Genomic DNA, 13,930 nt, shown 5'->3' with positions numbered 1-13,930 from the left:
GAGGTATGAAGCGTTGCGCGAAGTAAAAACCGAAGATTACACACCGCCCCTGGTCGAGCAGGCGCGTTACAATTGGCGAAGCGGTTCCATAACATGTGGTTCTAGTGTTGGCCCTCGCGGAGGAATGTCTTAAAAATGATAATCCAAACTCAATTAACCGCGCGAAAGGTAAACCTGTTGAACTTGTTGTTGGGGCAGCAAGCCTCAAAAATATAAATATATAAAGGTACCTAAAAGGACTTGTCCACCTAAAAGGATATAGATTATACGGTAACGTTATGCACAACTGCTGTGACGCTCTCATAGGCATGTATGGCGGGACACGTCAAAGGTTTCTAGTTGACATTCTATTTAAATACTTGTAATTTTTTGTTTGAGATTGAAAAAAACTGACCAGACTTCAACATCCAAGACCAATTATCCCTCACCTGGGATAAGCCAATCAAAGTCAGTACAGTGTACTCTGATTGGTACCAGTACATCGCTTGTTTACTGTTAATCCAAATGTCGAATATGTATTGGCGAATATATTGTTGTTCTTTCCTCCTTTTGTGAGTTCTTATTGGCTTAGGTTTTGATTAGGCACTGTTATCCGGATTCGTGAGGCAAATTCCGCGTTGCTCAGCGTTTCAACTTATCCGGATTTACTGTTTCGAATTATCCGGATCCAGTTCCAAAACTGTTGATTGAAGATGAGACATGGCGCTCGACTGTGGCTCTCCACGCGACCCCCATGCTCCACAGCTGTCGTTTGCTGGCTGCTTGTACAATCTCTCGCGTGGAGCAGCGTAGCAGCACGCGCGACAACCCACGATTTGCATGAACAGGCCGATGCAGCCGCGGAATGTGCCGTCGAACGGTGGATCGATGCGATGACCGATGCCTCGACCTGTGCGCTGCGTAACACCAGTCCACTCACGACGCCTCACGATGGAAATAGCGAGCCGCACTGGCTGTGGAATGACTTGGCGGATGGGATCATTTCTCCGTACTCTGGGTTCTCGAACCTGACGTGGCCTGATTTTCTCAACCAATCAACCGATTGGACTGCGATTCGAGCAAGTTTCATAGAGTGTGTGCTCGCAACGTGGAGCGCTGTGATCGCTTGGCTCTTCCTCCTTCGCTTGCTGTCCGTTCCTGTGCTGGCGGGGCTGTTGATGGTGGTCGAATCTTTGCTGCCCCATACGAGATCGCTCGTGCTCTCGGCCTACCAGTCGTTTCGGTCATTGGCACCTGGTACTCAGGCAGTCACCCTTGCGTCCTTCCTGTGTCTGGTCGTGGCGTGGCGGAAAGGGTACTTTGCACGCGCGGTATTGGCGTGGAAACGTTTCAAGTCGAGATGCCGTCAAGCGCACAGCAACTTCCGGCGGCAAGTGGCAGTCAAGTCCAAAATTGCCGCGTTCCTCCTTCCCCACGTCATCTACGCCATAGTTTGCCACGTCGTGGCGACGTTTTCGCCGGCCCCAGTGTTGGGCCTGCTCTCCCACGGTCTCGTCTTCGCCTGGCTGAGCACATTCTACCCCGTGTACAAATCCATCCGAGCCGTCAAGGCCCACAGATACACTGACCAGCCCGCGACTGTGTACTTGGAACGATCTCTGCACTACTGGATCCTCTGGGCATTTTACGTGACCGCGCACTGCCTGGTCACGACCTTGCTGCCGCGCTTCGTCCTCGGCTTCTTCCATCCGTCACCTCTTCGCGTCAACTTTTTCCTCTACTGGCTGCATGCCATGAACGGCGCCCAAGTGCTCTATCGCTTTGCGGTCAATTACGTGTATCCGTACTACGCGAGCCAGTCCGATGCTGCTGCGAGTCTGTCGGTGGCAACCATCGAGCACGCCCCGCCTGTTGCGTCGACCAACGTCGTCCTCCGCACGTTGACGGCCGTCGGACTCGTGTCCAACCGCACCGCCAACGTCATGGGGGACCTGATGGCTCAAGGACCTGCTCTCTGTGGGCTGGTGTTCCTTGTCACCCCCGGCTTCCTCACGAATGTGGGTTGTGGCGCCGTCGCGTTCGCGTTTCCTGCGTACGTGGCGTTGGGCACGCTGGCCAGAAACCAGCGCCGGACCCATGAGTGGTGGGTGTGCTACTTTACGGTCGTGGCGGTGGCCGAGTACTCGTTCGGGTCCCTGCACAGCGTGTGGGCGTGGGTGCCGTTCGTGTACCATGTCAAACTGGTCGGGATGTTGTGGCTGCAGTTCCCGTACTTTCGAGGCGCTCAGTGGTTGTTTGACGTGTTCTTCAACAACGTGCTGGTTGATCCGAGGCGGTCATTGGAACTTGGACCAAGCGCCGATATGCCGTCCAATCCACCTGACCTGGCAGTGCCACAACCCAGCGATTGAAACACTGTACTGTACATGGACACACACCCCATGAAGAGAGGTGAAAGATGCTGTACTGTAACGGCAATACATGACATAGTTAGCAGAGAAAATAACATTGACGATTAGAGTGTTTATATTTCAACACATGCCGAGTTGATTCATGAGGGCATTGATCTACTTCAAGCAGTAACTGCTGCAGGTCGTGGCCAACTAACTGGTCTCACTCGGCGTTCTTTCCCAGCGTGAACACCTCGGCAATGTACCCTTCTTGCGCGAGGCGATGTCACTGAGAACTTTAGACTGTAACAATTTCTTGAGCTCTGGTGATTGCATGATGGGTTATGTACCAACTAGTATGTCGTTCCCTGAACCAGGTACTATTAATAGTAAGCTTAGTATTGGCAATGGAGGACTTCCAAACCCGTCTCAAACTTCTTTTGACAGTGAGTTGATGATTTTCATCCGGAATATAAAATTCAAATCTCCACTACTTCTTTGCTGAGATCTATAAAAGGTTCCGCCGCCAAACACTTGGGACAAACATTGCTGAAGTATTAATACCATTGGTTGGACTTTACAATTAAGCTAGACGGGCCCTCTAATAGTCTGACAACCTGAAACTCGCGCACAGTGGTATCGACACTATCTTTTTCTATGGAGCATTCATAAATTCCGACGTCAACCAATAGTATTTTTTTCATATTTTCTACTTTAACCAATAGTATGCTCATACTACTCTGGTCCGAAATAGTTGCAGGGTACGACTTCCGATTGGCGGCATTTTTCTAAATGTCGCTCAATTCGCATGGCGATTGGTGCACAAGAAAGCGCAAGATCTCAGCGTTGATAGCGGACTTCACGACCTTCAACGTTGAGTGTGATGCGTATAACTACGAGAGTGCCTTAATCCATTTGAACTTTCGACTTGGGGAAGAGGCTTCCATGGAAGCACTTCTGAATTCTGAAGAACAAGATCTTTTGGCAATTGAATAAAATTACATTATATTTTTGGCCACTTTTATTCGTTTCTGGAGTGACATACAAATAATAGGTTGTTTTGGATTGGAGCCCCATAATTTAATCAAGTCAAAAAGAAGGCCGCAACTATTTCGGAACAAGCAAGACATGTTTCAATTTTGATCAGATGTATTGAATTCGACCTCAAAATGGCGTTTTGGGCCAGAATATTGTAATACAGAGAACCGAGTAGGAACTTGCGCACAGTGGTATTTTGAAATATATGGGGAATTGTATGCGAATGCGCAAGTTGTGATTCCGAGTACGAATTATAATTTTGCAATCAGATCAATCTGATTAATTTTATTATATCCAAGCATACAATTTACAAACTTTTTACTACTCTGGAGAGTTTTAACCCAAATCCAATACAGTACTTCCACGTAGGATTTACTCGTTGAAGAGGTCCAAAACGCCATATTATAAAATGGACCTTTTACCTTCATTTTGAAAATGGCATTTTTGGTTTATCCCATCTTGCCAGAAAATGGAATATTATTTTTGAAGTGTTTTACGAGACGCAATTTCACTTGGCAAGGTTTTCCAGAACTGTAATAAGGGCCCGTCTGGCAACCTGAATTATTACAATATTCAAGCCCAAAATACCATTTTGGGGGCGAATTCAACAAATCTGATCAAAATTGAAACATGTCAGAGTTTTAGGGTGCGTCTGGTAACCGGAAATATTGCAATATTCAGCCCCAAAACCCCATTTTGGGGCCGAATTCAACAAATCTGATCAATATTGAAACATGTCTTGTTCGAAGAGTTTTAACCCAAATCCAATAATTCCAAGTGGGATTTACTCGTTGACGAGGTCCAAAACGCCATATTACAAAATGGACCTTTTATCTCCATTTTTGAAAATGGCATTTTGGTTTAATACCATTTTGCGAGAAAATGGAATACTACAGACGCACCCTAAAACAATTTTGTATTACGGCTGATGTAAATATAGAGCTGAAAAGACCCGTTTATTGGGTGCGTGTTGTAACAGTAGTACATCTCTTCACAGCCAATCCACACCGGTTGGCGGAAATTGTAGTCCTGGTGGAGCAAACTCGCGTTGGCGCACGCTGCCGATTGAGGTTTTGCAGCTCTCGCCAGTCGAGAATTTAGTGCAGCAGGGTTAGCATACATTCTATTGTCTGTAAGATTCATATTAATGATGCCGGCGTGCTTCAGGACGTCAGGATGGCAAGCTTCGTTGAAGAAGTCCATTGGGACTCAATCGCATAGAACTGTAAACGACCCAACAGATCTGTTGAGAAATCTATGTTAATGTTTACATCATGATGTAAAATTTATTGGCAACTGGTGTGGGTCTGAAAAATGTAAATTTTGCTGATGTAACTAAATTTAGTGATGTACTTTGAGAAGATTTTTACATTTCTACATCAGCCGGTGGGGATGCTCTCAGTCGTGCACCCTTGTCAGTGCGTCTATAGTTTTGATTTTTGAAAAATTGTTTTTTCTCAGGAAGGATTTGTCCTTGATTAAAATCCTTTTTAGGACTTCTTAGTGAAATGGTAAGACGTACTCCGAGTACAGTACTTCATATTTGAAAATTTTCTCATAAAGTTACAAAAAAGTTGGGTTCGTCTATAATAAGTTTTTGGGCGGACTGTATGTACTCTCCAGCTTCATAGAGAATGCATCAAACGAATCTGACAATACAATACTCAAGTTCATTGGGCCGCCTGCATAGTAAGCTGTGCGGGTTTGAAACCGATAGTATTGTCCTTTTCGACCAAATTTGGACTGGGCAGTTCATTCGAGAAAGCGTAATATGACGTGGTAGTACGTACGTACTATTAATAGTAGGCATAGGTGACATGTAGCAAGTTAATGCACTCATTTTACTTGACAAATGCACCCCAGGTTGTTTCGTTTATTTTAAGGTCCAGTACAGGATTCAGTCTAAAAATAAACTCGAGGCAAAACCGCCACACAATCTGTTCTCCGCCGTCGCAACGGACATCGTCGAAGCATGGGATGCGGCTCGTCCCTCGGCATTCAGTCCAAGGTAGCAGACAAGAACCACGCAGGTGACGACCGCGCGCAGCAACTAGACAACTCTCCCCTCACGGCCGATGAAATTCGGTCGCGGATCGTATGTTCCGATAAGCCGGTCAAGTCGCAGTTGACCCCGTCCCTCTCCATCGAGTATGCCTTCGTCACCCAAAGAGGGTACTATCCCGACGGTATGGCCTCTACACATGATGTCTTATCGTGTTAACGATGCCTCACCTACGAAACTGTATGCGTAGCGGTGGACAAGCCCAACCAGGACAGCTACACCATCATCCCCAACTTCGCCGGCGACCCGACCAAGATCTTTTTCGGCATCTTTGACGGCCACGGAGCCACGGGGGACCTCTGCTCGGTGTTTGCGAGGAAGGAAGTACCCGATCGACTGCAAAAGCTCATGGGGAAGGCCAATGCTTCGGTTCCGTTCACCGAAATCTACTCCAACTGTTTCACGGACACGAACGCCAAGGTATGAAGCACACGAGCGGTGGACTGAGTAAAATTGACTGATCGGTGGCTACGACGACATGTATGTACAGCTGCACACGTCTCGCATTGACGACAGTTTAAGCGGCACGACGGCAATCACTTGCTTTATGGACGGCAACATCATTCACATTGCCAACGTCGGCGACTCGCGCGCTGTGATTGCCAAGACGGACGCCGCGGGCATCGTGGCGTCGCCCTTGTCTGTGGACCAGACCCCCTATCGAACTGTACGGAGCTTCCACCTTCGTATTCCATGCTCATCCCATTGTATAGGACGAGCGAGATCGTGTCAAGCGATACGGGGCGCGAGTCCTAACGATGGATCAACTGGAAGGGATTACTCCCATCCACGAGGTAAATACCCTTGATTGACACCATGTCGATAAACGGGATCTGGGGAAAAGTCCTCACACGCTGCTGCCAAACGTGATGTAGAACTGGGCCACGGCCGTGAACGAAGAGGTGGACGAGGACGGAGACCCCCCGCGTGTGTGGTCTCCGACGGGAAATTTCCCCGGCACGGCGTTCACGCGGTCGATCGGGGACGAGATTGCCGAGAGCCTGGGGGTGTTTGCCACGCCAGAGATTGCGAGTCTGCAGCTCACGTCCAACGACCGCTACGTAATCATTGCCAGCGATGGCGTGTTTGAGTTCTTGACCAACCAGGCAGTGGTGGACATCGTGAAGACATACGACAACCCGCTGGAGGCGTGCGAAAAGGTCGTGGCCGAGTCGTATCGGCTGTGGCTCCACTATGAACTGCGCACGGACGACATCACGATCATCTGCATCTACTTGGAGCACGCCGTGGTGCCCGAGACGGCGGAAAGCACCCAGCGCCTCGCGAGCCAACAGGCTAACGATCTGCTCACGACCAACATCCTCAACACGCGCGTGACAGAACAGCGGCCCGTGCGTCGGGGCATGTCCAAGCAAAAGCGCCGCGACCAGATGAAGAAGGACATGGCCAAGATGGTCACGGACGAAGACCTGAACTACAACATGAGCGACCACGTCGTGGCCAAATCCAAGCTCGAGATGGACAAAATCCTCGAAATCACGGCCGCCAACTGGCTGTTCAAGCAGCTCAACGCCCAGCAGCGCACCGACGTGTACAAAGTCATGATCCGCGTCAACGTCAACGAGGGCGACGTGGTCATCCGCCAAGGCGACCCCGGGGACCACTTTTATTGCGTCCAAAGCGGCGATTATCAGGTACGGTTCTAACAATCCTCGTCACATCGTATCCTCCCAGCCAAAGGGCGGTTGGTTGTCGATATAGTGTGTGTCCATATTATGGTGATAATTGGTTTTGGCTTCGGCGTGTGTAGGTGACAGTGAAGAGCGAATCCACGACCGGTCAGCGCGAAGATATTGTACACATGTACCGCGGAGACACGCACCCGTCGTTTGGGGAGCTGGCACTCATGCACAACGCGCCGCGATCGTCGTCGGTGGTGGCGCTGACCAAGGGCGTGCTGTGGGCCATCGACTGCCGCGCCTTCCGCCTCGTGTTCATGAAGTCCCCGACAAACGTGATTGTACAGACGCTCAAGAAAGTGGACGTGCTCAAGAGCCTCACGACGTCACAGCTTGAGCGGCTGGCAACCAAGCTGACAGAGATTACGTTTGAAGATGGTGACTACATTTTGAACCAGGGCACGATCGGCGACACTTTCTACGTGATCAAGGAAGGCGCGTGTATCTGCACGATGTGGGACACAGCTCCGGGCGAGGGCGAGCGCCGCAGCCGCGAGGTGCTGCGCCTTCGCCAGCATCAGTACTTTGGTGAGCGCGCCTTGTTCAACGACGCGCCTCGAGCCGCCAACGTAATTTCCGTCGGGCGCACCAAGTTGCTTCAGATTGGCCGGCAGACGTTTGAAGAGATCCTGGGCCCGCTGCAGCAGATCATCGACAACGACCGCGCCCAGCGAGAGGCCAAGCACCTGTTCCAGTCGGCCGTGTCCAACCTGCGCGACTCCACGGCCATCGCCATCGCGGCGGCTGCGGGGACGCAGGACCGATCCACGCTCAAGGACGACGTGCTTCGTGGCGCCGTGGTGCCCAAGTATGTGACCCAGTCCACCGAAGTGGGGCTACTTGTCACGTACGAGACATTCAGCCACGTGCCTCTGACCGTGCGCACGATCTCCAAGAAATCGACCAAGTCGTTCAACAAAATGGAGGAAGTCATGCGCGAAGTCCACTTGCACAAGAACTTGCGCACCAACTGCCGCGTGGCGTCCGTGCCGCCGCTTCTGGGCACATGGACCGACGCCAACGGGCTGTACATGGCGTTTGAAACCAACCTCGTGTGCGACTTTGCCACCCTCATGACAGACCACGACGCCAAGCTGCCCGAGGAGGCTGTCCGCCAGTACGCCGCCCAGCTGCTCGTGGGGCTCGAGTCCCTGCACGACGCCGGCTACGTGTATCGCAATATGAACCCTGAAAATCTCGTGCTCGATACGTTCGGGTACCTGCAGCTTCACGACTTTCGGTACGTTGTCGCATTGTTTTTTGTGTTGTGGACTTATGGGGGAAAAACCCTGCCATCGTAGGTACGCCAAATGCATTGACGACACTCGCACGTACACGCTGTGCGGCACGGCCGAGTACACGGCCCCAGAGATGGTGTCGGCCCAAGGCCACAGCTTCGGCGTGGATATCTGGGGCCTCGGCATCCTCATCTACGAAATGCTATTCGGAGTCACTCCGTTTGCGTGTGACGACCTCGAAAACGACAAGGACGTGGTGCTGGCTGTGTACTCTAAAATCTCGCGCTATGACAAGAAGGATCTGGTCATGCCCGACCACGAGCGATCGCGGGAAGTGACCGACTTGTTGACGCAACTGCTGCACCATTCACCCGACGATCGGCTGGGGTGCCAGGGCGTCGTGGACATCACCACAGGCGGGTCGGTCATCCGAAGTCACCCGTGGTTTGCGTCGGTGGATTGGATCAAGGTCGCGGCGGGGGTGCAGGCGGCGCCCCATGTGGTCGAGATCACAACCAAAGCCAAGCAGCTCGAAGTGCAGGCCACGCCGTGCATCCTCGCCGAGTACAGCGACTCGAATGTGTGGTTCGACGGCTTTTAATATATTTCCGGCTAATGTTACACTAATACACAACTCATTTTAACTTTGTTGAATGAGCGTGAGGAATCAAGGAAAAGAAATTCCTGGGAAATCATCGTATCCGGATTTCCGGATTCATACCTCCGCTCTGTCCATTGTTCTGGGAGCGCAAACCATGCCGTTTGGCCAAGTCGTGTTAGGGCCTCCAGGTACGACAACGATGCAATGGGATCAGACGAGGTTGATGCAACTTGTCGTTAGGCAGTGGGAAGACAACGTATTGCAATGGCATGCAGCAGTTTCTGGAAGCATCCGGGCGGAAAGTAGCGGTGGTGAACATGGACCCAGCCAACGAACAACTTCCATACGTGGCCAACATTGACATCTCGGAACTCGTGTGCCTCGAAAACGTCATGGACGAGCTGCACCTAGGTCCAAACGGAGGTACGTCTGCCACGTCTGGACTCCTTCCCATGCCGACGAACGCGGTGTCCTAGGACTGGTGTATTGCATGAACTTCATCGATCAAAACTTCGACTGGTTGGCCGAGCGCCTCGATGCATTGCCAGGTCTCATGCTCATCTACATCTACTCGGTCCATTGTCTCACAGTTGCCTGCAGATTCCACGTACGTCTTGTTTGACTTTCCCGGCCAAGTGGAACTGTACACGCATGAAGAAAGCGTGCATAACATTGTCCAGAAGCTCGAGAAGCGCCTGGAATACCGCGTATGATGTCGATGACTCTTCCTCATGCATACGATGCTCACACATGTCGCTGCAGGTGTCGGTGGTGCACTTGGTGGACGCGCATCATTGCACCGACAGCGCCAAGTTCATCTCGGTGGTGCTCCTGAGTTTGTCGTCCATGGTGCGACTCGAATTGCCCCACATCAATATCCTTTCGAAAATGGATTTGATCCAGCAATATGGCCACTTGTCTTTCAATCTCGAGTTCTACACAGACGTGTTGGACCTGCGGTACCTCCTGGACCGCCTCGAAGCCCAAGACTATGGCGATACCTACGACGACATTGAAGACGAAGACGCGCTGCAGCCGCCGCCCGCCGTAGCCGCGCGGAAATTGAAAGTGCGCGAGCGGTTTCGCAAGATGCACGAAGTGCTCATCGAAGTGATCGAAGACTTTTCGCTCGTGAGCTTCCTGCCGCTGCAGATCGAGGACGTGGACAGTTTGCAGAAAGTCGTGAATGCAATCGACAAATCCAACGGGTATGTGTATGAAGGCAAGGCCGCGCAAGTGATCTCAGGGGACCGCGACTTCCAGTCCGAGCGGATTGGAGATATGGAGGAACGATATGTTCGGCAATGATAACACGTTTAGTATCCACAAGTTTACTTGCAAAAAAGGGAGGCAGTGTCTCACTTGTGGTGCTTTGGGGCTTTTTTAAAACGTGGAGTTTGCAGTAAAGTTTGATGTTGGGGCTTCACTCTCGCGGTTCAATGGTATGATACGACTGGGCAACTGGGTTGCTTCTTCGAAGTCGGGCAGTACGAGTGATTACATTCCATCACAGCTACAATATCATCATCATAAGTGTAAAGCCAGCAAATCTTGGGCACTCAAAGGTACTACGTACTATAGTAGCCGTGATTCCGATAGTACTTCGAAGTATATACTAGTCTACTACTAAGTAGTGTACGGTATTTACTGTAGACGCATTATTTATGCTAACTGCAAATGACAAACTAGCTGGAATCTTCTGTGTCGCACGACGGTTTCAGAATGAACCAATCAAATGGTAGTAATTCATACTGTTGTTTGCAGCCTCGTCGCATACACACTCAAGTGTGCACGGATGCCATCACTTTGGAATTGGCAATGCTGCAGGAGAATCTGTTGGAAGCTGCCGCTCGTGACGAAGGCGAGGTGTTCCAAGCAAAGGAGGAGGCCTATCGTCGCGGCAAAGCACCCAGTCGATGGTCGGACGACACGTGGGATAACGTAAGCCGGGTGGCATTCATCTCGATCAACTTCATTGCTACGATGCTGTCGTCGTCTCTCGTATGCAGCTGGATTACTGACGGCATCGGAGCCCTGCGTCAACGGCGGGACAGCCAACAATTCTCCATTGATGCTGCCATCATGTCATTCAATACATATGGAGTCGTCTACAGCATGTGCATGGACGACGCCATACGAGACAGTCTGATGCAGGTAGCGCAACAATGGAAGGCTGAGCAAGACAAGTTCAAATATGCCCTTAAAACTAGCGAGGCGGCTATGAACACACTGACGTTGTATACCTCCGAATGTACGTCTGAGATGACTGTGTCTTTTCTGTTATTCCACTGCATGACGATGCACCTAGGTAAAGACGAACTTCGACGAGTCCAAGCAACGTTCCAAGCCTCGAAAGGCAACTTGCAATGCACCACCGATGCAGAACTGGCGGAGCTGGAAACGCTGAACAATGCGTGGTCCATTCGGCAGCCGGCCATAGAATCATGGCTGTTTCTGGAGCTGCAACAGTCCAACTCCACTCGCAATTCCTCCCCAGCCGCCGAGGACCAAGTCGAAACAAACATCGAGAACCACAAGGCTCGAATCGTCCAAAGCTTGAACGCGACCAATTTGGCCATCCAACGGGTGGTGGCCTCAGGGTCCACTGAAGTCAACCTCCGGTTAAGTTGGGTTCAGCAGATTGCCACTTCACTCCAAGACAGTTTGACGTTTCCATCGGCTGCTACCGGCCAACCGATTCAAATGAACCAAGCGCTCAAGTCCACACAAGAATCGATACGTGGTATCAGGACAATGTGGACTGCTTTGGAGCCAGCCCTGGAAATGAGTGGCGCGAAGCAGGTGTCGCCCATGTCTATGCTGGGCGAAGCTGACGCCAATTTAGTTCAATTGATCCAAGTCGAACTGTCGCTAAGCGGGAAGCTCCACGAGTTACAAGAGTCCGTAAACGACACGCAAGTCAACATCCAGCAGTGGCAAGAAGCAGTCATGGCCTACACCACCGACACCAGCGCGACATTGGACGCGCTCGCCGGTGCTGTTCTCAACCAGTCCAAGGGCGACCTCTATGCGTATTCAAATTGGACCATCCGCACAGCATTGTTGCAGCAACAGCAACGCCTCATCGGCCCTGTCTTCCCCAATTTGTAGGATTCGTTGACAATCACACCCAGCTATGCTAACTATTGCACTGTGCACGTAGAGAAATGGCAAACTTGACGAATTCGTCGTCAACGGCCAACGATTTTCTCCCCAAAAGCCACGGCTTGGACATCCAGCTCGAAGGAATGGCTTTCGCGCTTCCTGTAGACTTGATTGGTCGGGTCGTGCTAGCAATTTTCCTGGGTATTGCTGTCTGGCGCAAAAGTTACGTGAACGTTCCACAAGTAAGTTGACACACCTTCGATTCAAAGGTCTAAGAGTTTATGTACTACGATATAGCTTGATAACCAAGGCATCACAACGATCCGAACCAAGGTACAGTAAATTCACATGAATTCAAATATGAATGAAAGTTTCATTCCTCGATTAGGCCGATTGGGTGGACGTGTTTCGCTGTCGCCACAACGTTTGCAGCATCATCTACAGCCTGTCGACGATAAATCTCATGCCCTTGCTTTGGACGATGCTCATAATGTACTCACATGTGACCGACTTTATTTGATCGTGTCTCCACTTGTCCAGGTCCGTTTGCTTCGGTGCAACGTTTGGTTTTCTCATCCCCATAAACCGCACGCACACGATGGTATGTACGAACCACGCCAACGGTGGCAAGTCGTCGGGGGGGCTCGGGGGGCTTTTGGTGTCGCTTGTTGCCAAACAGTTCCAATCCAATGGCGACCTTCAAGCCATAGAGGTATTACTACATCGCCAACACGCACTGCATTGGTGACTTGTGTGTTCTAGGGGTTTGGTCAGCTCCAATCCATTCACGACCGCACGTGCACGTCGTATGAGCTACAAATGGACAAGATGAACATCGCGGCCCACGGTAGGTTACACAACAATAAATAGTGGTTCGCTTGATCATATATTTCTAAAGAATGACCCTAGCCAATGCATCGGCGTTATTGGACGACTACAGCGACCTTCACGCAGTTGTCAAGCAGTTTCGACAGTGCCTGCTTCCCCTGACCACCACGAATGGCTCAAATGCATCGACGATTGCAGCGTGCGGCTTGAAGCCCGAAGTCCTCCGAGGAATGTCTGCCGTGTCGAATTGGACGTGTCCACGAAGCAACTTGACGTTGGCGTCGATAAAAGCACCGTGCGTGACGACATTGACGCAAGATTTCAAGGACACCGAAGGCAAAGTGCACGGGTGTGGCCTCGAGCGACTGATTTTGGAGAGCGTGGTCATGTGGTGGGTGTGGTTGATTCTGTTTGGCACGTTGAATTTCATGCGAGGGATATTGATGGAAGCCGTGGCAATCACATTGTGGCGAGCGCTCAGTGGGGGGCGCATGCCGTTTGTTGGGTTTGTCGGAGGTGACGGCACAGTATTGGACCAGTGCCAGCTCTCGTATCGATTTGAACGCCAACTGGACGAGTACTTGTGGCTTCGGAAATACTATGGCGTTTGCGCTGGCCTCGTGTTTGGTTGCGGCATGATAATAGTCGTCGCCACACTTGGCAGTTTGCCATAAATGCATCTTGCCCTCGACGAATGAACAACGTGCTAAGCTTAGTATCTACGCTTGCCCTGGACGAATTAACAACTGTAATAAGTGTTGTGCGACATATTTTTTCTTTCCTGAGAGAATGGAAATTGCATGCAGTAAAGTTCAGGCGCGATTGAAGCGATCGATGTACACACTTGTCGAGCGTAGAAGTGAGGTTGCCCCCTGGTTTACTTGGACTGGCCGAAGATTTACATGTATCCGATGGTCACCCCTTTCGTTGCCATACATACATACACATCGAACGAGTTCCCGAATTCAGGACGTTGCTTGGTCTGGTTGAAGTTGCTGACTTTGTATCAAGAGCGAGAAAACACAAGC

The 13,930-nt window shown here is 50.8% G+C and overlaps 4 protein-coding genes across 11 annotated transcripts; all 4 read left to right on the top strand.

The window, feature by feature from the left end:
- The first annotated feature begins 681 nt into the window (after window positions 1-681).
- On the top strand, window positions 682-2,477 carry H257_00749 (hypothetical protein). The gene has a single exon (XM_009823585.1). It carries the CDS (start codon window positions 693-695, stop codon window positions 2,349-2,351), a length of 1,659 nt encoding a protein of 552 aa, XP_009821887.1. The 5' UTR covers window positions 682-692; the 3' UTR covers window positions 2,352-2,477.
- Window positions 2,478-5,299: 2,822 nt separating this feature from the next.
- On the top strand, window positions 5,300-9,030 carry H257_00748 (AGC protein kinase). Of its 8 annotated transcripts, XM_009823577.1 has the most exons (7): window positions 5,300-5,554; window positions 5,621-5,850; window positions 5,921-6,097; window positions 6,144-6,224; window positions 6,306-7,085; window positions 7,202-8,370; window positions 8,432-9,030. In XM_009823577.1, exons 1-7 carry the CDS (start codon window positions 5,341-5,343, stop codon window positions 8,967-8,969), a joined length of 3,189 nt encoding a protein of 1,062 aa, XP_009821879.1. In that variant the 5' UTR covers window positions 5,300-5,340; the 3' UTR covers window positions 8,970-9,030. The 8 variants fall into 8 exon arrangements, with proteins under 8 accessions (XP_009821879.1, XP_009821883.1, XP_009821881.1 ...); XM_009823581.1 differs by having other exon boundaries at window positions 7,202-9,030; XM_009823579.1 differs by having other exon boundaries at window positions 5,621-6,097.
- A 61-nt stretch (window positions 9,031-9,091) lies between these two features.
- On the top strand, window positions 9,092-10,344 carry H257_00747 (hypothetical protein). Its single transcript, XM_009823576.1, has 5 exons — window positions 9,092-9,157; window positions 9,210-9,392; window positions 9,446-9,517; window positions 9,570-9,676; window positions 9,732-10,344. Exons 1-5 carry the CDS (start codon window positions 9,124-9,126, stop codon window positions 10,275-10,277), a joined length of 942 nt encoding a protein of 313 aa, XP_009821878.1. The 5' UTR covers window positions 9,092-9,123; the 3' UTR covers window positions 10,278-10,344.
- Window positions 10,345-10,787: 443 nt separating this feature from the next.
- On the top strand, window positions 10,788-13,576 carry H257_00746 (hypothetical protein; the record flags this gene model as incomplete). The annotated part of the gene is made up of 8 exons (XM_009823575.1): window positions 10,788-11,220; window positions 11,278-12,076; window positions 12,133-12,316; window positions 12,372-12,407; window positions 12,463-12,566; window positions 12,615-12,786; window positions 12,837-12,921; window positions 12,984-13,576. The coding sequence occupies 8 exons, from the start codon at window positions 10,788-10,790 to the stop codon at window positions 13,574-13,576; spliced, it is 2,406 nt and encodes an 801-aa protein (XP_009821877.1).
- Between the last annotated feature and the right edge of the window lie 354 nt (window positions 13,577-13,930).

The sequence above is a fragment of the Aphanomyces astaci genome (genome assembly GCF_000520075.1).
Source record: "Aphanomyces astaci strain APO3 unplaced genomic scaffold supercont1.1, whole genome shotgun sequence".
Taxonomy (NCBI): domain Eukaryota; phylum Oomycota; class Saprolegniomycetes; order Saprolegniales; family Verrucalvaceae; genus Aphanomyces; species Aphanomyces astaci.
Note: the sequence above shows the minus strand (reverse complement) of the source record. Positions and strands in the feature narration are given on the sequence as shown.